Genomic DNA, 25,855 nt, shown 5'->3' on the forward strand with positions numbered 1-25,855 from the left:
CAACTGCTGAACTAACAAACAGCTGTTTCTTGTGTGTCAAATCTGTGCGGGGGGTTAGAAACTACAATTGAAACAGGACTCGGTATATCAAATAAATAATAAGGTAAGTTAAATAAAAATTATTATATCAGTACTGAAATGATATTCTCGGGAAGTTGCCTAACGAGAGGAATGATATTTCGTCATATACCATCTCATCCGTGACGGATAATTCGAACAATTTGAACATTCTTCCTCTGTGTCATCCTTTCAAAAACGGAAATTATCACATCTAAATCTCTGAGCGTAAATAATATCGGCCATAATCTACATCTTGAACTAATTGCTTTAGACGCGTGACTCGTTTCATATATCACATTAAATGTCGAAGAAACAACGCTTCCGATAGTGATTAGAGAACGTGCTAACCATCTCATTGTTAGCTACCGACGCACCGCCCGCCTTTGATTGGCTGTCTCGTACCGCTTGTAATTTGCAATCCGTAATCCGACCGAAACGATGATAATACTTCAAGATAAGTTATCGGCGTTAGGGAACTGTCAAGATGAATAGGCAAGAACTGTACAGAGACAAGTATAACGAATCGTTGGTCTCATTCAATCGGTCTAACAAAACACTACGCCCCCCTCCCGCCCTCCATCATTTCGTCGTCGCTAGTCCGAACTCCAGAAACGCAGCGCGTATAGTGAAAGGATCTTTGAACGGAAAATTCGATCGTCATTCCGCCCCCCTAATTCCTAAATATGGTAACGTTGGAGTTTCATCGTTTTATTAACATTCGGACTTACAATAACGGATAACGGACAATTGGCTTTTAGGTGTACACGTTTTGAAAATCGAAAGCATTCGTAAATGCATCCGGACGTGAAACTACCCGCATTGAGAATCTGCGGGGGTGTGTTCGAAACGGATGTACGCACAGTCATCGGGGGGCGTAACGTCGTATTCTTTATCTTACGCTGGTCGGGCGATAATTGAAGAGCGGTATCGAAGCCTCCTGACGCGACGGCGGTTGGCCTTTCCAAGTCACCGCGTACTACAGCAGCGTAGTCCGGAGGGTTGGCGCATGGGGGTTGGCGAGAGAGCCGTTCCGCTATCGATCGCACGGTTAAAACTACCCCTACGAGGTCGGAGAGCCCGAAGGAACCTTGCAGTGCTTAAATCCACGCGACGGAGTCAATTTCTGAACGGCCCAAAGCCCCGGCGTCAGTAGTCGGTCGGTCAGGTGGTTTATCAAGACCGCAGGATAAAGGATAACGTAACGAGACGACGTATCGGGGTGATAACGCGCAGATTCGCTTTCGCCGCCTCTTCTTCTCCTCGTCCCCGAATTTTTCTCAGGTAATGATTATCCGATTTCTTTTCCACGTACTGTCCGTTACGCGCAATTACATACTACATTTCTCTAACCCGATCAACGAGACTTGCGTAGAAGCGTGCAGTCGTACGTCAAGCCATTGGCATCGGTTTCATTGACAAGTTGCTACAGCGTAAACTTGGACTTGAAATATGTCACGATTTTTAATCACACTCCCTGTAGATTCTCGCCCGTCTTTATTTAATCGCTCGCTCGCTCGATTCTTTACAATGGCGGAATTCTCTGTCCGACTTCGTTTTCATCGCCGCATAATCATCGCGATTCCTCTCCTTCTCTCGGGTACAATGCAATCGTAGTCGGTTTTTACCAACGGTTAAGGCTCGCGTCTGAATGTCGGGGTTCGGATGATGTCAGGCGAACATCATTCACTCCGACCGACGCTCGAGCCAGCTATTTATATCTAATAATAAAGATTTAGATTCATTGCCGACGAGTAACCCGTCTACGGTTCTTTGAGGCCGGAACCTTTCGATATCTAACATATTAATATCTATATTCAAGCGATAAAGAAGAATCCGTTTCGAGAGGTGCAGGCGTCGAGTTACAAGGTGCTTTGAGAATTCTTGAAAGGACGTTTTACAACCGTGGAAGCACGGTTGTTATGTGAATTTAAAAGTATGCGGTCTCGATTCTTCCTTCGCTTTAGGATCCGCATATGGCACGATTATTACTCAGCTCCACATTCAACCTCTGTTTTTGTCACGCGAGTGTGCTCAATTCTCGCATAAGCTAGACCCGCTATCATTATTTTACCAGACAATTTCTCGGAGCACTACAACTTTGATATATAATGCAACGTCGAAAAAACGTCTTTCTGTTTCAGGCTTACTTGGCTAATTAGAGAGGACTTGGCAAAGCCACGGCAGAATCATGGCGTTCGCTGGACTCAAGAAACAAATTAACAAGGCGAATCAGGTGAGTTTGGACGAATTCGTAATACCGTTGAAATGAATTCGCCATAACGAACTCGGAGTCTGCTCGATAATTCCCAGCTGAATCAATTTCAACATCTGGTTCATATCTTTTGTATTGAATTCCCTTATACGCACGTATAAATATAGTCTCGGCATTGTACATATGTATTCTTGCATAAATCCGGCAATCGATTAACGTTGCTCACGGTCTATTTAATATTCCGTGGCTTACTAATTTATTCATTCAGTTCCTCGCGGATATCCTAATTGACTTTTCCAGCTAACCCGAAATTTTCTGCAACTCGCTATCGCGGTTTAGTCATTATACCTCGTGCCCACTCGCTGCTTACATAACTTATTACCTGATTATAACTTACATCAATGATCGGGAAGTTCCTTTCCTTGTTCATCGCGTGTTGTTGCCAAGAGCACGTCCCGCCGTCGTATCTGCAGAATGTTGGTACGTGTTTCTGCTGAAGTCACATCGTTAGCAGCCTCAGAAGTTTGCCATCACCAAAGCAGAATATAAAAATAATGCCGACTGTGTCCGGAAATTTATAGTTTTCACATCTCCTTCTTGCAACCTTAAACCTCGTTGTATGACCAAGAAGTTATGAAAGTTATGGTATAACGAAATTTCAGGGGATAAATCATTGTTGCGCAAATTTAGAATGACTTTTAAGGCGTCGGCCTTTCAAAATAAGAGTATATTTTGTTTATCGTGGTTTACTGAATTTCAGACATTCTGAAAGGTTTGCAGTAACAATTTTTCCTAAACATGCATGTTTATAATAGCGTTACTTACTTCATCCTCATAAGAAGTTTGCTGTAATTCATACAGTTTCGGATTTCACATTTATTTTCCATCGTCACTTGAAAACAATTAACTCCCTAGCAATTTCTCATCGTAATTTAATATACGAGTATAGGCATTAGTGAAGAGCTGCGAGGCGCTTAGACTTCTTACCGCAAATGTTTGAAATAAAATATTCCTTGAAACTCGTTACTCCGATACTCTTATCATAGATTTATCTGATATAAGAACCTCGGTTCTTCATTGTATTTTATAACACTACTTTTATTATAATAACGTACGTAATAATCGCGTTCGTCTGAGCAGGTCGATCCACTCAATAAGACCATTTTATTTTAGTTACCTACATACAGAAAATATGTAGAAAAAAAAGCACGACATTCAGAAGGGCTAAGCTTGCGAAAGCTGGGTTAGGTTAATTATTTTTAGCAATTGTAATCCTCTTCGAATGAAGTTTCGATCGCATATACAACTGCACTCGAAGTATTCCTCGCGATCTGAAAGCATTGTCCGAATTCCATCATTTTTCTGCAAGATTTTAATAGGAATAATCGCCAATCTCAATTGCACTATTGCGATCAGTAGCCAACGATAATGAAATCCATTAAATAATTCTCTTTTTTTTAAACGTTACCATATCGCAACTTTTTAGTCTCAGACAATCAGTTGCTACGTTTATTTTACCATATTTATGTCAGCGCTTATGCTGCGTTAACTCTGCTTTGTTTATTTGTTTTCAACTTGTCAATTCACTTGAATTGAAATTCTACACGTTAAAAGTAACTCACGGAGTTTTCCGCTAGGATTTATTATTATTGAATTTCTATTCAATCATACAACTTTACTTCACTACTAAACGAACTGGTGATTGATTCTTAATTGTGACTCGTAGGCTCGTCGTCATCACCACCTTATGATTATATAACTTTTTTCTAACAGTCGTCGATGCTATCGACGTTGGTTATGATTATAGATATAATTAATGTCAAAAACAAATATTCCGCCATTGCCGATGACATTTAATCAGCGAATCGGTATGACGTCATCATAAGTTTATTTCCATGTGGTATTTTTTTAATACGCCGTAACGCTTGATACGTCGGTGATTAGTTACATGCAGCGCCTTTTTACCGTGTGTTTCACTCCCACGCACGAAGAACCTTAAAACTGTCTGGGGATAATTTAAGGGCACCCGGCTAGATTTGTAAAATTATGTGGTAGCATGGGTCGGAACCGGGATGCGGAATAATGGACGTGCAATGAATTAGTTGCGATATACTTCGATAATTCCCCTTCCATTAATTCCGGCTGGAGGAAAATGCCCAACTGACTCGGTTCTAATCGAACAAGGAATATCTGCCTGACTGGTTTCAACCCCTTCAAGTATCCGGGAATTCGATTTATTTCTTGGGATGCGATAAGACTAGGGGTCCGCCGACCCTCGCAGCTGCTCATTTGCACTCAACCCTGCAACAGTCAGCATCAAGAACAATCAAATCCGACCGAGACGTTCGCTCGATGATTATTATTTTTTTCACCTACATTTTCTTCGTCTTTCCCAATGACGATTGAAATACGATATTCGTATTGCCATTCACACGTAAATTAGCTATCATAACTTTATGTCGGATTTAACGATAGTGAGTAGCAATTTATTCGCCTTATATATATATATATATATATATATATATATATATATATATATATATATATATTATGGTGATTAGAAAAAAATAGTTTGGAACTTTCTCCCATGCAACTCTTTAAGAAGTTTATTCAGTTTGAAAGAAAGGTTCTGTCAAAAGATGAGAGTTCTACGTTACGTGGAAGTTCGCGCTCAGTTGATTTTTCACTGTTATAATTTTTTTTTTAATCTATCAAGTATCGTGAATAATTTTCTTTTCTATCGCTCACATCGATCATAATATCAACTTACGTCACAATTAAGACCCACACTTGTAATATTAAGTCTCCAGTTGATTGAGAAGTTTATCTGAGAACTTATTTATCATCAATTAAATCTTTCAAAATAGTTACAATTTAACATGAACTTTTGATTTAGGAGAATCCAATTTCTGGTTAATATATTGTCGTGTTACGGGTCGTGATCTTAGGGTTGAAAATAAATATCAGATAAGAAATAATAAATCTGAAAAAAGCGAAAAATCTTATGAACGCCATCTTCCACATTACCGTAGAACGCTAATATTTTCACAGGAATATTCTTCTAACCTAGAAAAACTTTTAAGGGGGTTGCCACGTTGAAAAATCGTAAATTATTTTTACGCGAAACAGCCTATATTTAATATCGTAAATCTGGGTCAAATTTACTCTAGAATGACCTTTACCCAGGCAACGTTTTCCACGGTGGAAATACCTTATCTGGGTCATTCGGTGATGGGATATGGGTCATGGTCGCGGGGGCGGAAGCGGGACAGAATTGCGCTTCTGCGTATTACAGGGGAGGGTGCTTTGCTCTGCCTGTGTACGGCTGTAAGAGCTGTGCTGGTTATAATATTCGCGCCCACGCGAATCCCTGCAAAAATTTGCAATCGTTATTGTACACACCTAGGGATTAAGCGTATGCATACGTATTCCTCGCGTTTCGATATTAACCCCTAACCTTTGTCGTTCCTCGCTCTTTCCCATCGTCTCGGGAAATTTTTGTAATTACCACTAACGAGGCTTCGGTGATAATCTCGTGTCGAGTAGCGGTTGCGAAAAAATATCAAAGAGAAACCGAATGAAAGGAGAGCGCAAAAATATGTGATAAAAAAAAAAAAATAAATAAAAAAAAATTAAAAAAATTAAATAACGCTGAATTTGCACGAATTCTAACTTCTATAATCCTATTTGCATGTCGTGTGTGTATACCTATATATTCTCATGGAGCATGCACGCGAGGTATAACGTGTGTACGTGACTAACGCGTCGATTCTGTTACAGGGGGTTGCGACTTGTTCTGTAATATCGTTCTGTTCTAAAACGGTGACGTTGGCTCGTTTCCATCTTTCTCTTAGTCTTGTTTCTTCTCTTTTTTTTTTTTTTTACGATACTGGCTCCCTCGTTTTTTGCCACTCGTTATCGATTCCTTCGTCACGCAATTATATTTATCGAACGCGATACTCGCGCCGAAGAATATCGCGCAGGAGGATTGAACTTCACGGGAGTTTTGATGTTAAATCAATTTTTACACCGCTTGTTTGTTTTAACATTGTTTGTTCGGTCAGCAATGTAATATCCAGTTTACTACTGGGTACAGTGTTTTATTTCCACACTCCTCGACTCCCGTTTCAATCGTTCGCCGGCACGGCCATTAGCGCAATTACAACACGCTACATTGTACACTGCAATTTACACCCTGGTGTATACGATCCATATATTTTTTCACCTCTGCTGACATTCGAATGGAAGGCGAAGAGATGAATAACAGAGAGGAGAAAATGAGGCTCAAACTCCGGGCGAATTTCTGTCGTATAATTAATTTACCCTGTTTTTCTTACCATTTGTTTTTTTTCCATTTCTGCTTTAAACCAAACCTCTTTGTCAAATGACTAACGATCTTTGTAATGCTTTATGTATAATTTATTTCAAAGCTATCGCGCACAAAGACCTCAGGCGTGTAGAGTTTACATTTTATTTTACCTTTGTTGAGAGAGAAAACGTCGCCGCAAGTTTCTTAAATTCTATCCTCAAAGCGTGTGGTTTTGTAATTTTATATTCTATGAGTGCTTGCGTAATCCTATAACTGAAACGTGCAGAACGATTTTTTAAGGATGAATCGGCCGGACTGTAATCTGAATCAAAAGTAAGGAAACGAGGAAAAAACGTTTACGAAAGCTCCAGCAATGTCGTTTGCGTCGATGATAGTGAACTTGAACGAAACAACATTTCTACTTATAACATAACGAGTCTGATCAAATTCGATTAACACAACTATTTGAGAATAGGTTTTACGACGAAAATATTAAAAATCATTAAACTCTAGTTTTTTATTGAGATTCTAATGTATTTAGACTGATTTTATTCACCATAAAGATCTTCAGAGACAGTCCGAAACATACTTTACAAATAACGATTTCCAGAGCGGATAAAAATGGATTTCTGTAGGTACGGTGGAACAAATTTAACATAACATTTGTTAAACGTTATTCAGACAATTTGTACTGATTTGGTAAGCGAGAAAAATGAGTCCAAAAACATTAGAATCGTGTCAAAATCATCTACAAGCCTTTTTCTCAAATTGTTTATATCTTAAATTGTGCTGGTAACATTTTTTTGTTTGCTGTCACGGTACAGTTTATGCAAAAGAGCGCGTTATTAATTAACAAAGATGAATAGAAAACCGTCGTCGTTACTGATCGCGATCCACCCGAGAAACGGGAGTATCGATGGCCAAATTCTACAGTCTAACTCTTGGTCTAACTTGTTTTAACGTGGACTAACTACATAGTCTAACTCTTTATAAGTATACAGATACAGGGACAAAGTCTTTGCGTCCGACGAAGGGAAACATGAGCTTGAAGAAGTACAAATAAAATAAGGTAAATATTTCGATAATTTTCTTATTAGAAAAAAAAATTGCCGTTGATACGTTTTCCGCTTTAGTCAAAGAAACGGCGACTTTTTTCACAATCGTTTGGTGATTTTCGCGCAACGTAAAAGATTTGCGAGACAGGGTTGTTGGCACCTTCCGGTGATACGAGCAAACCCGCGAATGCGGCATCGACTTCTTCTGGCAGCATTTCAAATCTCGCATATGTAGAAGTAAAAGCTGAACGCTCACTCACGGTAGATCCAACCTAAACAGATATTGATCCAACCCTCGCCTCTCTCCTTAGTCGGCTACACGGGTAGAGATTCTCTCCTCCTTGTTCTCCATCCTTACAGCTCCTTTCGAACCAACAATTGCAGCTGCGTAGCAATTCTCTCTCTCTCTCTCTCTCCCCCCCCCCCCCCCCTCCACATTCACTCTCGCTCTCGTTCTTCTTACTTCCTTTCTTTTTTTTTGTTTCTTCTCTTTCGCTTTTTCTCTATTCCATATTGCACGCCTCCGTTTCCGTCGAGCAAGGGAAGCCCCCGCGATACGTCGTACGAAATAGGAATTCAATTACCAGCTTCTGAAACGCGCAGAGCAGCGCTACCACCATTCGATGTTTTCAACTGAATTTCACCCCCAATAATCGCACGGCCGAAACTCGTAAAGAATTTGCAACAATTGGTCGATATAGAACGAATACTAAATAATTTCAGTCCGGTCTCGATTTTATTCTTTGCACACCGTTCTTTAAGTCATTTTCGTATCCGTGTAGGGGCTGCCTCTCATGCCTGACAAATTTATTTTCCTCTCTCCTTCTCCTTCTCCTTCTCATCATCATCTTCTATCCGACGTCTTGTCGATCTTACCGCACGGAAATAATGATACTAAACATTTTCATTCGTCGAATTATTACTTTTTCACCACAAAGAAGTAGATGCCGGGTAGGTCTGACGGTTCTTCTTTTTTACGATGACTTTTACACAAGTGCGAGACGTAGAATAATTATGCCGTCTTCTTTGCGCGAGGATTTTTCGTCGTCGCAAACAGAAAATTTTTTCATATTTTCCAATGTCAATTACGATCTGGCTGTAGACAATTATTCCAACTAATTACTTTTATTACATTATTTTTCAACTCAATTTATCGAATTTAACGGAAACGAAGGTTTCTTCATTATTATACCCTGCATATTGTAAAAAATTACATTTCTCGTTCAGAGCTTGTCAAATCCGATTTCGTGCGAGCAGATCAATCGTATAACCGATTCTTTCCAGTCTTCATTTCTGCGTCGCTATACGAGGTTTCTCCGTACGAGAGGCTGCAGATAGCGGATTGTGTGGGAGTATGTGCATCGGATACTCGTATATGCAGCCAGCCCACGTATAAATACGTTTTGACAGAATCGTTCTAGAAATTATTACAAGTATATACACGCGATGTGTGCGTATGTGTGTGTGGGTGAATGAAGACCATGCGGAGTTAACTCGCGCAATGAGAATTACTTGCAGATTCGCGTACATATGCATATAAGTATAAAGGGTTCGTACTCTCATATCGTCAGTCTGAGATTAGCGGGTGCCTTAAAACTTATCGCTAAACCTACACGATAACGAGATACTCGCTGGTGAGCAGCGGGATTTAGACTTGAACTTGCATTAAGGGGATATTTAACTGTACAAGGAATTGTCATCAACTGCAATGCGGTGTGCAGGGCGTTCTAAATTTACGCTGCAAGCACTCGTACATGTTATGTGTAATATTATTTTTCTCTTTTCTTTACAGTATATGACAGAGAAGATGGGCGGCGCCGAGGGAACAAAACTCGACGTCGATTTCGTCGACATGGAAAGGGTTCGTATACATATACACACACACACATATATACATATATATATGTATTTTTTTATTTCAAAGCACGAGGATTCGCGTACTTGTCACGTTTATTTCCTATTCGCTATAACGAAAAAACTACTTGCCCATCAGCTTAAAAACGCGTAACGGTTTTTAGTCTTTGACCTTTTCTGTTTTATTCGTTGTATTTTGTCATCCCAAGTATTTTAATCTTCGCGAAAAGCTCGGGTCTCAGCGGTATTCGTCGCAAATTTATCATATACGAGATGAATTCTTGAGCTTGTCGGTTACTCACGGTACACCATAAAGCAGGAATGGCATACCATTTTCGAAAAAATTTTCGGAATGTAAAGAAGAGAGTAAATATAATTTTCAACGGTGCTGAAGTTCGTGTACCGTTAACACATCGTAACATAAGGGGGGGTGTCACTATTTTTAAGTTTTATAGTGAGTTTAAAGTAGTTGAGTTTTCGGATTATAAATATTTTGTGTTTTATTATAATTTACTGCATTTCAGACCTTCCAAATATCGTGAATTTACGATTTTTCCGACACGTCAATAGTTACAATAACGTTAGATACTCACTTCAGCGTCATAATTTTTAGCCTTGAGTATAATCCATTTTATCGAATACACCATTTTTTTAATCCGCATGTATAGAGTTTTTCAAAATTATAACATTCTGCCGATCTTGCATGTCAAATCTCAAACACCGCCAATTATTCATGGTGTTGTTAGTTTTTGGTATACATTAGTTTCGCTGTTTTTGTAATTGAATTTTCACTCCGAGGATTAGATTCCTCCACAATTAAATTTCCCGAATTTTCAATTCGCGCATGTTTTTTTTACGAGCAGTACGTACGAGCATTTATATGAGACCCTATAGATAATATATTTGAATAAAAATTCGAAAGCAGAAACCCAAACAAAGATATTTAATTGGGTTGTTATCCGAAACGAAGCGCGCGTATCGCTAGACCAATTATACTGATTCTTTAAAATCCAAGCTGAGGAAACGAGAAACGCACGCCGTGTTTGTATAATTTCGAATGAAATTTGATATTCGTGTCGTTAGAAAACGGACGTGACCTGCGAACTGGTGGAAGAACTCCAGATGAAAACTAAAGAATTTCTACAACCAAATCCGACGGCGAGGGCGAAAATGGCAGCCGTCAAGGGTATCAGCAAACTCAGCGGACAAGCGAAAGCGTCGACTTATCCTCAGCCCGAGGGGGTGCTCGGTGAATGCATGCAACTTTATGGGAAGAAAATGGGCGAAGACAGTATTTTTGGTCAGTAAAAAAAGCTCGCTTTTCCTCGTGTAAGGTTCATTCTGAGAACCGTCGTCAATCCACGGATATAAAAAGGAAAATATTCCGAGCCTCGGATGCTTATTTTCCAATGTTTTACGGAAGGAAAATTGACCGGTTTACTGGGATTCGTTATATTTCTTCGTACAAAATCGCTCGAAGCCTCTCACGTATTATTTTTCAATAACGCCAGAAAAATCGACGGTTTTCTTATATTTATCAAGATGTAAAGAAACAGGGTGAAACAATACGTATACGCTTTAGTTGAACCAATTAGAACACATATCCGGGATGACGTCATATAGGCTCGATATTTTGTCCTTTAGTGTTTACTGTTTATATTGTTATTTTTATAACTATTGACTGCACAAAGTGGCATTTTCAGCAAACGGAATATCAGGAAATAAATAAGTAACCTATTTACGTGATTTCTGTGACGTCATCTTGGATATGCGCAGACTGAACTAAAATCGGTCTTCGGTACCGACACGCCTTGTTTTCTTACACCGTGACACTTACAATTAACGTAGACTGGCAAAAATATTTCCGAACGATATTGAACGAAAAGAAAAGCAATCGCTTAGCTCACGATCAGAAATTGAACTTTTATTTCTTTGGTAAAATCAGACGACGTTTCGTATTCCGGTCGAAATGACTGTAAGCTTCTTCGTTGTAGAACCTGGAAATACTGGGGGGTTTACACGCCACTATAACAGGCACTCCGGTTTTAATAAACTCTGGAGCATTGTTCTCTTTATTAACCCGGTTATTACTGCCGGTTGGGGGAGTGTAAGGTTTAACTCCCTTCGCTCCGATTCAAGCCATCATTTTTTACGAAGAGTTATTCATTCAGGTCTCGCGCTAATCGAAATGGGCGACGCGATGAAGCAGATGGCCGACGTGAAATATTCTTTGGACGACAACATCAAACAAAACTTCCTCGAGCCTCTACACCATCTGCAGACGAAGGACCTGAAGGAAGTCATGGTGAGCGAGATATATTAAAAAAGTTCCAACCGCCTCTCGAGGACGCCTTGCAGATAATGCCGAGCGTAGAGGCGTACATCGTATACAACCGTTCTCGTTGCACACTGTGTTTCAGCATCATCGGAAGAAACTTCAAGGGCGAAGACTGGACTTTGACTGCAAGCGGAGGCGGCAAGCGAAAGGTAAGAGTTTGATGCAACATGGCTGCGGAGATTCGCAAGTATTTTAAGAACAAACTCGACGAGTCGTCGATTCACGATGTGTACTAACAAGCATTGTGCTATTATCGGGATATAATTATAGTATTCAAACGCGACGGTTGATCTGCCGATCTGCCTTTTTTCATAATACGTTTGTGGGAATAGCGTTACACAATTAAATTACGTATCAGGGTATCCGGCGACCCTCGAGGTGGCGGGAAGTTGAAGTTCCGAATTTGAAAAGCTCCGAAGGCGCCTGATGCCGCATTATTTTATGGCGAAACTTGAAGTAGAGAAATCAAACTTTGACGAAGTAACAAAGTTTTAAATGCTGGGAAACCCGACGACTCAAAGTTTCGAAAATTCAAGTTACCATAGAGCAAATTTCCGGAAAGTAAAGTTCCGATAGAACGAAATTGCGAACAATAAAGTCTCCAGAGTGTAAAATTCCGAAAATTAAAACATTTTCACACAGCGTAGTTTACGCAACGAGTGGATGTAAAAAACTCGAAAATCAAAAACAAAGAAAGATCAATGTGATGATATTTCACCAAGCGTTTCCGCACTTTAAGTTTTGCCACCAAAAAATCGGAATCTGACTCTTTCGGAACTTTTCAAATTCGGAATTTCAATCCCGCCTTCCCCTGAGATCTTCGACGTATCATTTTTTCACTCCAGATCCTGGATTTGCCGCGTTCTATACGATCAATCAATCGGCGGACTTATTTCTACCGTAAAACTCTACCGTTGCGTTGTTATTATACCTGTGCTGATCTGCGTGAGCGTTGATTAGCAACCTTCCCCCCCCCCCCTCCCACCCCTCCTCGAATTGAAAAGAAAGAACAGGAAAGCCAATATATTTTCAATTCACTCGGAGGGGTGTGTGAGTGTGCGTGTTTATGTGTCAAAGCCCAAAACGAATAACGCGAATTGGATTTTCTCGAAGGTATAACCTGTACAGTAAGCGGCTGCAGAAGTCGAAGGCTAAGGCATAACGCTGTTATATGAACGTATATATATACACTTACATTATTGTCACTTACAGGGTTTTATATGATATATGTTTGATCTCGTTAACCTTGTTTGTCGCGGCGGTGAAAAATGAACAATGAGTAGTGAAAAAAAAAAGAAGAAGAAAAAAAAAAAATAACCAACGAAAAAAGAACATTAAACGTTAACATCGCATCTAGATTTGAATCGAATAACAAAATCGTCCAGTTTTTGAATCCTATATTTATGCACGTGGCATGAACCGAGCGGGCTGTATATTTCATTATTTGTCACTGCAGTATAGATCAAGTGCACATATCCTATGTCTATATTACTTGCAAACCAATTTCTACACAAGTTTATCGCATGCGGTTATTATTGCCATATATGCTGCAGAATAGTGAATGATCGCATTTAATTCGACACGTTCACCCTCTACGTATCTCCACTGCGTGTGCATGTCGTACCTGTATTACATTGTATAATACGTATACTAGGGGTTTGCGAATAATTTTCGACACCTATTGAATTGTGATATTCGATTATCCGAGTCTTTAAATACATCGTTCGAATGTTTTGACTAATTCCTGCTGGCGTAAAATAGTGTTCAGCGATTTCTGAGGGTCGTAAATTTTCGAACAACCGAATAATTTGAATAACTCCAAGTATTACAATTATTTGAAATATTCCAATTATTCGACCCAGTTGAAACATTCGAATACTCAAATATTTGATTCGATTTAATTCCGACCGCTATTCGTACACCCCTGGTATATACCAGAATACACACGTTATTGCTATAATTATTTAATCTGTATAATTTTATTCAAAAATGACAAAGAAAAAAGAAAAAGAAATTAATAAATTTTGTTTCCTAAATGATTTCTCGCTACTAAACGTGCCGATTAAACACCTAAATTAGCTGCTGGGAAAAGGGCTGCTAGTCCACATTTCGGAAGTCCGGCTCGATCAAGTCCCGCATCAACTTCTGTCGGTACGTTGATTATACACGGTGTGGTTCGAATCAAATTTATCACTGCAATATCCAAGGGGTCGTATCGCAAGGACTAAAGTGAGACGACGTAGTTTGGAAATGCTTGTTGTATCCCGTATAATCTTCTCTTCGCAGTGTCAAAAGTGTAATATATATATATATGTATATATGCAGGCTGCATTGTTCGTGTAGAAAATCGAAAATCTAGCGATATTTCCCCATTACGGAGGTAATTTTCATTCCGACCCAAACCCCGTGTGTATTAAAGTGTTATTTATAACAATAAAGAAAAAGTAATGTACATATTATGTATATACGTATAATATGAGTATTATACATCCCTAATTAAAAGTTGCATTTGTCGTTGGAAGTTATAACTGGATCTGCGAGTAATAGGCCGCGTCTCTTGTACCTCGGCATGTTATAAACTTTGATGGAAAATCGTTGTTAACGCGACGTAAAAGTTTTGCGAGCGCAACAAAAAAGATAAATGAAAAAAGTAACAGTCTAATTATTTTTTCGCTGTAAATATTTTCACTTACGGCGGTGCCGAGACTGAAAATGTGCAAGTAAAAATAAACGACGAATGAATGGAGTGAATGATTTCTCGCTTATGTATCCGCGAAGCCCTTTGACGACCTGCGCAGCGGGTGTATAAAGTTGATCGATCAAAAACTGCCGTGATGCTAATCGTACTTTGACATAACTTTTATGTCAGCTAACCTACTAAACGTCGAGACGCTGCGGGTATAAAATCGAATGCAAATAAGTAGGATAAAGAATTTTTATACACGTGAGCAGAGCGACGATTTTTCCAAATATCATTCGAGAACAGGAATCATCGATTTTGTAGATTCGCGAGTGATGTCGAAAAGCTTAAAATTTCATTATCAGTCTTCTTACGTAACGTCAGCTGTATCGTGATTTTTTTTTCCACGCCCTGATAGACGATAGAAAATCTTCCACGTTCGATCGAGTCGAGAAAAACGAGACTGCCGTTTGTAAAAGATATTGAGAAGGACGAGAGGTGCAATTTTACAAACGTAGTTGTATAAAATACAATAAAGTAGGGAGAAACGCAAAAAGCACAAGTAAAGGTACAAGAAACGTACGTACGACAAGAGGAATCTCGGAATATACGGGATGGTAAAAAGACGAGTCGAAAGGCGATGGCGAATGCTGCAGGCTTTAGAAACGAAGATGAGAAAAATTCCTACTGTTAGACGGTTCGCAGTAGAGAAAGGTTGTCTTTTTTTTTACGCGAAGCAAAAGAAATAAGAAAATAGAAGATGCAGACTGTCGTCGAAACGAGGAGTATTGCAGATGAAACAGAAAGTATAAGGTATCGGTGCGTTATTAAATGGGTAAAAAAGTTTAGAGCGAAAAGAAGAGTACGGACAAAGAAAAATGAGCAAAAACAATAAGATTCGAGTGGAAAAAGTTCCGATTAAACTAGGGCGGCGTAAATAAGATTCCTCTCCGAAAAAATGAAGAACTGGGTGAAATTTTTTTTCCGAGTTACTACAGTTCTTTTCCCTCAAAGTTACCGCTAGAAATTCTCCGTGATACTAGATCGACATTCCAATTTATTACGGAGAAAAATCGCAGTTACAAAAATTGTAGTAACGTAATCAACAAAAGTGCGCCAGTTCCAAATCAGTAAATGCAAGAGCAATTTTTGTTCCGTATACCTGTGCGTGGTCCTATGATTAGAAATTTTTAAACGGAGAGTACGAGATTGAAGCAGGTATAAAATGTCGAAGAATGGATGCGGGCATTTTCGAAATACGCGATTCGAGTCGATTCTCCGTTGCCGCGAGGCTAACGGCAATAAATATTCGTGCTGTGTGATTATTGGATTAATCGGCGGTTTCGATCAGCCGGTTTTTCAACGAATCGATTAATCGAATAATTGAGTTTTTCGATTAATCGTTTTTTTTCGACGAATCAAAGTTGCCTCAGAATAATTCTGCAGGTCAATCGTTTATATATTACTCGTAAGTCATTTACCATGTTCGAATTATACTCGTCTATCACGAGGGAACTTCGATTGATCGAAAAAACTATCAATCGAAACCGTCGATTAATCGATTAATGGAAAAAACTATTAACCGAAATCGTTGATGAATCGATTGATCGCACAGCGTTGATAAATATACGTTTACGTTCATCCTGACGATATCACTGCGCGCGAGTTTCGAATACATCCCAAGTCTAGCAGCCCAGTTACCAAAGTACCAAAAAGAGAGCACGGATTTGCGTTTTCTCATAACGATGCATTTTTCATTGAACCCAACTCAGTTTCTACCTTATAGAGCGTTGTATGAAGGTTGGCACATTGGCTCCCTCGATATCACCGACTCCCAGCACGAGTAGCATCCCGATAAAAGCCCCTGATACACGAGTATGACGTAGGTCGATGCGATTACGCGGGTGCACGTTTGTTAGCTGCGTGCAAAATTGGTAGTTTGCTATTTTTTAATAACATTTTGGAATGCGAATACCCGCTACAGGCATGTGGCAAATGAGATGTTCGGAGTATGTGCTACAGTGATATAGATTCGGGTTGTCTGGTTGCACGTTGCCCGCAGTTTTGGTTCGTCAAAAGGATCCCGGAACCTGGTAGTGTTGAAGTGAGGAGCACTCGAGTCCTTGCTCGTTTCAAATGATAAAATTTTAAAGTTGACGCTAATGTCAATCGAGCCTGACATTCCTTTCCGTGATTTAGACGATGTGTTCGATAGGAACCAATAATTCGATTTTCTTTCATTTTTGAATGTGAATTCAATCTTTTACTAATTGAAATCTTAAAAGCTTCTCACTTCTCACCACATCCACTGGGTCAAGGGTTTCTTCTGTGAAATACAGAACGTTGGGATGTAACGAAAGAGAGCTAAGGAGGTTTATTTTTACACCGTTTCAACGGCAGCTGGGTCAAAAAGAATATATACTATAATACGTATACGTACTCGTTTAATTGGGGTGAAATTGCCACCATTTTTTCCGTTTCGACGTTGATCCCTCAGTTAGACACGAAACAACTTCCAAGCACGAATGATGTAATTGTGATCAAAGCTGCCGCGATCCTGCATGCCGACAAAAGTCGGTAATTTAATGTTGTAAACGTGGTTATCGGAGCAGCGCCAAAGCATGTAGAGAAAGTTGAAAAGACAGTTCGTCGACTTTGAAACGGTGGATGCGAATGCTTTGATCACCAACGCCATCATCCACAGCTTTCCTCATCATGCAGGGTGGTCACTGGTCAGGGAATTCTGAAAAACCTCGAAATGTCATGGAATTCTGAAATTTTGGAATAGTCAGGAAACTGTCTGGGGTTTTTTCGGAAAATCAGGGAATCGTTTGCTATATTTTTTGTTTAAGCTTTAGATAAATTAGATCGAATACAATTTTTTTTACCATCGCTAGAAGGTTCTCTTCAAACTTTGAAGGGAAAATTATAAGATTTTTGTATGGAAAACATGGAAAGGTCGGGGAATTTCGTGATAGAGATTCAGTTGCCACCCTGTCATGTTTTGTTCGCGCTGTTTTATAGCCATTTTTTGTATCCCATCGCAGCATCACCTGTACATAAATCCCATGCATATTCATAGATATCAAGAATGATAGAGCATACATAGATCATAGATAATAGCTGGTAGGCAACCTTGTAGAACAACACTTAACACTCTTATGGCGCAACCTTTGCGTACAGGTTCTCACGTTTCAGACGACGAAATACGCCAGGCTGAAGAAAAGTTTGCCGAAAGCCTGCATCTCGCTCAGATGGGGATGTTCAATCTTCTAGAAAATGACGTACGTGTCACTATTAATATGTTCTATCACCATTCTTTCCGTTTTCTATTTCATTTTTCTTTTCCAACTTGGCACTTTCGTCCTTGCGGACGTTGTTAATTATTCGAACCTTGAAAATGGCATGATTAATTGGCCGCTTCCTTAATCTATGATTAATTATCGCACAGCTACCGCGGCGCTTTCTTTCTTCGTCAATTGTGCTACTTTTTTCCGTAAGCGTGTGAAATGTAATACGACTTCTACTTTTTCACCATCGTATGATGTTGAGACAGCTTAAGCCGCGTGAAAAAATTCTGTGGATCATTTTTCGTTATACTCTTTGAGGAAATATTTTACTACCCTAGATCTCAACTTCTTTCGCCAATAAGTCTCAATTTAAACGTTAAGAATCACTGTTATTGAATTTAAATCAATACGTTCTGATTCCTCGAAACATCAAACTATTCAGCGATCGGCAAATTCGGTACAGTTGACGCGGAAAGCCCTGCAAAAGCATGTTTATTATGGATCGAAAATAATTGTTGGAATCTGTGTCCGCAGGTGGAGCAAGTCGCCCAGTTGGCCACATTCAGCGAAGCCCTGCTTGAGTACCATCAGCAGTGTACCGAAATTCTGAAAGTGCTTACGGAAACATTGTTCATTAAGTAGGTAGACACATTGTTATGTCGCAATAATTGAGCGCAATATAACGCGAGAGTTCGATGTATAAATTCTCGCGCAAACCTCTGGCACTCGAATCGTAAATCAAAATCGCTAATATTACTTTTGTGATCATTGCGCAGGAAAGACGAGGCGGCGAACCGACCAAAATTGGAATTCGTTCCGAAGACACTCGCCGATCTGAACGTTGAAGGAATCTCTGACATGAACGGTGGGAATTATTCCTTACACGGTAAGAGCTGCACGAGTCTTTTTACATGTAACATTTTAATAAATTCGCATACATTCGTCACTGATATCGATCCACTTAAATGTGCCCATTACTTCCACGTCGTACTCGTGAGTTTGTATTTTTGTAATCCGATATTACAGGCCTTCCACTGAAATTGGTTAAACTGATTTGGACAATTTGTTTTTCATTTTTTTTTTGTCACAAGTCATTTCTTTATGGCCACATTGATATTCTTCATGCATTCGACATTCAAATTTTTTTTTTCATCAACTTGATCACTGATATAGTTCTGTGGTTTGATTAAAATTGCGTGGAAGGTCTGTGAAATGATTCTGGCACGTGCTGCTACTTAAAAATTTTCAATCTTCTATCCATATTTTGTAAAATCACGTGTACACCAAGGCCTAAGTATTGTCCTGTGTCTTGCATATGATAATAATCTACTGTGGTATTTTTGTTTTATACTTTTTGCAACTACTTATCTAAGTGTGAATCAACTTGTTTGACATTTGGTATCAATTATCATACTTATTGTATAAAGTATATTGATCGCGAGGAGAAAAGTGATCGTTGATAATCCGTAACTTCCATATTGTTAAATGATATGACAAATTAAAAAAAAAAACAATTTTACAGCATTGTTTACCAGCGTGATTATACTTTTCTCCACGCTCCCTATGTCCATTATGTTCTGCTAACAAAACATTCTACTCTCCTGCTTCATAAATATTATATCCGTGATATAATTGTATAATTGTATGTCATTGTACTCGTTAACCGCCCATGCTGATTGTTGTGTTAACAAACCTCGTCCCAATTAGAAAAAAAAATACCATTCGTCAGTTCCGAACCCGTTTAACACTTTTGTGGCCCGTTTCTAACGTGACTAAAAAATCGTCGGAGTGTCTCTGAAGAACAATAACGAGTATTGAACTGGATCGAGTTTGATCATCCGACGCACGTTCAATTCGTCGATCTCTAATCTTTTTCTTCTTCGAATTACTTGGTTCTCTCACTCGCCCGTTGCACTGTAAGTTTACTATCTGCAGGTTCTACAAGTCGCAAACTGTGCTTTCTTTTTATTTATTTTATTTTTCTCTTAGTCCTAATCTCTCCAATTTCTTGAGGTATATTTTACCTTCGCCTAAATACTTTTGTACTCGTTTCGAAATTTACATCTTACAAAGTTCCCGCTCTTGTTATTTCACCAGGATAAACAAAAATTCTCCTTTTTAGAAAGAGAAAAAAACAAAAAGAGACATCGATAATTTCTTCGATTGATAATCATTCAATTTTTCTTACCTCCCCATTTCTCTTACAATTTTAATATTATTTCACGGTATATTTCGTTCAACTTGCCGCTCTGTATGCATAACTATATCTGTACTTATATTTCTTTGTCCTTCTGACACACCATAGGGTCAAGTCGGGCCGGATCTCCGGTTCACGGGGACGCAAAGCGTTCGCAGCTCGAATTATTCCCAGCTGGACAACCGCCACAGTCCACTAATGGTAAATTGTTTCTGCATGGGGCTGTTCAAGTCACTAGATCTTCAATCTCATTTCTCTCATGATATTCCATTCCCCCCTTTCCTTCTCCCATTCTTCTATCACTTTACGTCTGCTTTTTCCTTTCTTCAACACACGCATAAACCCTCGTTTATACCTCGTTAATTTCTTTTCTTCTCCTTCTCCTTCTCTGGCTCCCTTTCCCCCCCCCCCCCCCCCCCCCCCCCCCAACAAGAGGAGTCAAGACTGCAATTGACCTCTTCCCTGCGTTTCATCCGCGCATAAACCCTGTCCGGTATGCTTCATATAATGGTACCAACTCTTCCTTCTTTAACTGGAGATACGTGCACGCGTGTCCCTGAACCCGCCAGTCTGGCTACTTATTAATTATTCAGATCATAAATTAGTCAACAGGACTCGATCAATTATCGAGTAAATGAATTTATGTTCATTAATGTGTCACTCGGCACTGCAGTTCCAATTGGTCATATAACATTGATCACCCCTTCTTTGCCTTCGTGTGCATTCATATATATATATACGATAGTTTGTTACTAGCTCCAAAAGTTTGGCCGTCTCCCGTTTTTCCTCTATTTTCCGCCTGCGCAAGAAATTGCAGCGACAATCGTTCTAGAAATCAATCCAATTGAGCCACATTTTACATCACTCATAATATATCAATGCAAATGTAGTCGGTTTTCATAATATGATGGTAGTTCTTCGGTATAATTATTATCGATATGATATTGTTACCAGCACGAGCATCGAGCATGCATTATTTTATCTGTAATAACTCCAGCATCGATACAGCTTATTGAAAATTGGTATTGAATTGAAAGGTGCGTACGCGTAGAAAGGGTTACCCAAAAAAACTCTAGATAAAATGGAATTTAAAATCAACAATCGTTTCACCACACAACTCGTCACGGGCTTCGCACTTTACGTTCATTGTTATCAATGCTGTACCGTTGTCGTCACTGTTATCCATGTCGTTATCGATCATTTTATATAACAAATTCGATGTTAATATTCGACTAATGGTAAATAAATTTTAGCATCGCCACTGCCGTCTCCAAGTAAGTCGCCAGCCAGGACGCCAATGAACAGGCAGCCGTGCTGCACTGCCCTGTATGATTTTGAACCAGAGAATCCAGGCGAACTCGGATTTAAGGTAGAGCGTATTTCATTTCCTACTTGATTTCATTTAACTATTATACGTAATTCTGTCGAGAGGAAAAAAATTCACACGAAGAGCATTTCTATATTGCCAAATTGTTACTGCGCAAATACTGAGGAATCGAATGTGATTATAAGTTTTCAACGCGTTTTTTCTGTTTCAGGAAAATGATACGATCACCCTGCTCAATAAGATCGACGAGAATTGGTACGAAGGCAGCGTGAACGGACGCACTGGATACTTTCCGGTGACCTACGTCCAAGTCGTCGTGCCGTTGCCATAAAACGCAACCGTCACTTGATGAACCAAAGGAAAACCGCGTATTATTCATGTCTACCACCAAAATAACCTAACCAGTTACGACTATTATCCCTATATAATTGATTAATTCGTTAATATTAATTAATCAATCATATTATAATTATTAATTACGTTATAACATGAAAATCTTCATCCTCTCGACAGTTGTAATCACCTACAAACACAAGGAAGCGCAGCTTCTCTCCGCATGTTACGTGTACATAATGTTATACCTTATATCTTTACAATTGGTATATATATCGTTTGTCGACGTAAGAATTCCCGCATACGTATACTATATCTCTATAATCTTCTTCACTCCATATTAAGTACATGTACTACATTTTCCTAACCCGACACATTCAAATTTGAAATTATGTTTTACTACCCTCCAATATTTTCTGTGTCTCTTACTTGATTTGGCCGAACGCCAGGTATTCCTTGCTGGTAAACACACTATATATTGAGACGTTGAGTTCTCTGTACTCTTTTTCCTTTTACATTCTCATTTACATGTTCGCGATTTGTAATATTAAAACGCCATTCTACTCGCGTTTATTCCTGCTACGCTATTCTGGCTGCACAACGGGCAGTTTCCGTATATTTTGGAAATTGTTTGACGAGAGTTACTCCTCTTTTGGGATGAACTTTTGTCGTTGCAGAGGCGTGCTGAGGCGTATATACCGTGACGAGGAATTATAAGATAATACCGGATATAATTTTAGTCGACTTCTTTATCCGTATATGTATAGACGTTTTTTATTTAGGGTAATTAGGTAGATCAATTTTAATTGATTAATTAATTAATTAATAATTACAATCCGATAGATCTTACAGGATTATATACATATATACATATAGTTTAGGATAATTTTCACCTATCCCAGAGTTCGTGTGAACCTTAATTCCAGAGTATGGGAGAGAAATTATAATACAATATCGCAACTTGCAGTGCGTCTATTGAGAATATAATGTAGCAAATTGACGCGTGATACTCTCGCGGATTAATTCAATTTCGAAATCCTTCCTCTCCCCCAAACCTACTCTACCCTCAATCTGCAAAACCTTGTCGTCAAGGATAGGAACTTAATATCACTACTCGATACAGTGGGAAAATCATTATTGATCTCCTGGATCCAGGCTTTGGATCAGGAGGGCTGCTGTCCAATTTCGCGCCTCTTGTACACGTATTTACATAGTAATATTTAAATAGGTACAAAAATATAATAAACGACAACACATTCGTCGAAAGTGTCGCGCGTCTCGCTTTCTTTAGTTTGTGCGTAGTACACGTACTCTGTTATGCAAGAAAAAGAGAGTGCACATTTACATGTACGTTATATTACATTATATCACGAAAAATAAGATTATAGTGTATTGTCGCATTGCGTTTAATGTAAAAAAAAGAACAGAACCGAAAAAAACAAACACGAGAATAAAAACAAAAATACAAATGATCAGTGTTATATCATATATGTATACATATATTACAGTAACAAATACGTAAACATAATATATGCACACATATATTGTAAACATATATATTATATATATTTAATAATATACAAACTTGCGCGAATCACCTGTCAGAACAATGAAAGTAATTTTTAGTTATTCGTACGCCACGTGGTTAGGAGGATGTATACTTTGAGCGATACTTGCTAAACATAATGATTGTGTAATGTTATACATACCTATATAGGCCATAAATCAATAATTATATATATTATATGAAAAGTTGAACAGAACGTTCAGTCGCGTAACTGGTCAATTCGGCTGTCAAATTGTTGCATAGTTAGCAATAAAATGAAATATTACTGAACAAAATTATCCCCAAGGCTGTTCCGGGAAAATGATGATGATTATTAATATTAATATTATTATTGTTATTCAATCCGCGCATAACCTTAAACATATAACGACGTTGAGATTACTCAAACTTCGCTCAAGTTTCTCTGGTGTACTCTTAGAAGGAATGATGAACATGGGCAGTGAAAAAGTGAATCGATTGTACCTAGGTCATTGTGCTAATTGTAAACATACAGTTGGACTCCAACGTTAGAACTAATAAGAAAAAACCAAAAGACACTCGTTGGAAACTTCCAAATTGAAGTAGCTCATTTTAACGAAAACTTCAAAATACATAACATTCTGAGTATCCAGTGGTTTGTGTTGTTGAAAAATTACAAATAAATTTTCTTAATAACGCAAAGCAAAGTCCGTAATTTGACGTCAAATTGTGTGTTAAGAATGGGACGAATACTTGGTGTACAATCTGTATAATAATGTCTATCAGAAAAAATTTGTTTGACAATTTATTGACGTCGTTGCAATACTTAATACATTGAATAAACATAGAGCAATCAAATCCCAAGCAAAGTTAATATTATTGTCAGATTTGCCGCGAACTGAAGCAATTAAAGAAAACAATTATCTACTATAAAGATATACACTGAAATTAATTATAAATACTAAATTGGTATCTTATTCTATAAATGTTGGCTATTGTTAAATGTTGAATATTGTTCTATGGTCCGTTTCGTAAGTTAATTATAGCACGGGGTAGATTCACTCAGAAAAAAACAATTTACACAATCATGCAGAAAAAGATGTGGAAGCAAAAATTCTTTATTGTTTTAAAAATCTTAAGCGACATTTCACCTGAATTATTTACAAAGTCTGATAATGTAGCTTGGTATCGTATTTCTACGGAACAAATATTCTAGGGAAAGAATTTCAGTGGGAAAATGAAAAAAAGTGATAAACTGATTGAAAATAAACGAGTAAAATAAGAAAAGTGAAATGTTAATATTTTTATGGTTGCGTATATGGAAAGCAAAAAGTAAATCAAAACACAAATTCAAATATACTTTACAGTCTCGAATAGTGCATATAAGTAGCTATATTAAACGAACAAAGATTAAAAACCCGTATTGTATTTAAGTCGCGAAACGCTCTGTAATCTAATTATAATCTAACTGCTTGGAGACCGAATAAACTGAAGTTTGCTTAGTCTCTGTAAATAAGTTGTAAAGCACTGGGCATCCGTGGTCACCGATTTCTGCAATTATTCTGTGTCTGGTTCTGTTAAGAGCCAGGAACCATTGCCCGTACCAAATTTTAACATTTGACGTTATTAATTTTGATTCTATATTTGCTGAGAAGTAACGTCAGTTTCTCTCAATTGTTAATAACTATACATACATAATAAATATAACCCTACGATTATTACTTGTTATTAACTGTAGTCAATGAAATGACCAGGGGATGCAGCACAGTGATACTTTCAAGACAATACATAATGATTAATTGTACTTATTGGTAAATTAATCTACTATATAATTATTAAAACTCTGAATAAAGAAAATATAAGACATACAATTTCGGTCAATGCTAAATGATTATTATAAATAATTAAAAAATAAAGTGTGCTCTATGTCATCATTGGGTGTATGGTATGGTCCTCATTTTTTCTTCACACCTATGAGTACGAATAAATATACATATGCATACCGTAAACGTATAATTATATCATATTTTATTTAACTAAAACTAAATCAGAAATCTAATATTTAATTTATTAGAGGGCACGATGTACATTCAATAAAGTTTATCCCGGTTATCAAGATAGCAAGCTATTCGTGTATCTGAAATCGATTTATCGGTAATTAAAATATAGTCGCTTGATACATGCTTAAACGAATTCAAATTTGAATCTAAACCCGCGGTGTCGAGATTAAAAAACAGAAGACGGTGTTTTTCCACGACTGTATTTTGTTTCTTGCTCAGCACCTCTAGTCGGATGTTCGGCGACGTAAACTAACAACAGTAGGAGTTGGCACATTTGATTGGCAGCACTCAGGAAGGAGGATCATTTGCAGAGTTAACCAACCCTGCGACATGATCTACGATTGTGCGGGCAGCGGTCTATACATAATGCATGTTTTCGGTGGATATAATTGTATGCGGTATTACCCAAGGGAGGTGCCAGGACTCCGGGGGTTCCGCGGTAACAAGGCATACCATCAACTCGGGACTCGCGGCCACCTTCACAAACCTTCGCGTAGGTGCTTGGTACGTGACAAATATCCGCAGAGAAACAAAGAGAGGGGGAGAGCTTTCAAAAACTGCGTAAGAGAGGGTTCTCAAGTACGAGAAACTGTTTTTGATCGCCAATAGACTTTT

The 25,855-nt window shown here is 38.4% G+C and overlaps 1 protein-coding gene across 6 annotated transcripts; it reads left to right on the plus strand.

The window, feature by feature from the left end:
- Window positions 1-7: 7 nt before the first annotated feature.
- LOC124185600 (endophilin-A) lies at window positions 8-25,114 on the plus strand. 6 transcript variants are annotated; one of them, XM_046576494.1, is made up of 13 exons: window positions 8-103; window positions 2,202-2,293; window positions 9,429-9,497; window positions 10,574-10,790; window positions 11,662-11,795; window positions 11,911-11,977; window positions 13,908-13,979; window positions 17,692-17,792; window positions 18,333-18,436; window positions 18,575-18,684; window positions 20,104-20,196; window positions 21,249-21,364; window positions 21,534-25,114. In XM_046576494.1, exons 2-13 carry the CDS (start codon window positions 2,249-2,251, stop codon window positions 21,651-21,653), a joined length of 1,248 nt encoding a protein of 415 aa, XP_046432450.1. In that variant the 5' UTR covers window positions 8-103; window positions 2,202-2,248; the 3' UTR covers window positions 21,654-25,114. The 6 variants fall into 6 exon arrangements, with proteins under 6 accessions (XP_046432450.1, XP_046432449.1, XP_046432451.1 ...); XM_046576493.1 differs by lacking the exon at window positions 8-103 and adding an exon at window positions 829-1,341; XM_046576495.1 differs by lacking the exon at window positions 8-103 and adding an exon at window positions 837-1,341 and having other exon boundaries at window positions 17,707-17,792.
- Window positions 25,115-25,855: the final 741 nt, after the last annotated feature.

Source organism: Neodiprion fabricii, chromosome 6 (genome assembly GCF_021155785.1).
Source record: "Neodiprion fabricii isolate iyNeoFabr1 chromosome 6, iyNeoFabr1.1, whole genome shotgun sequence".
NCBI lineage: Eukaryota > Metazoa > Arthropoda > Insecta > Hymenoptera > Diprionidae > Neodiprion > Neodiprion fabricii.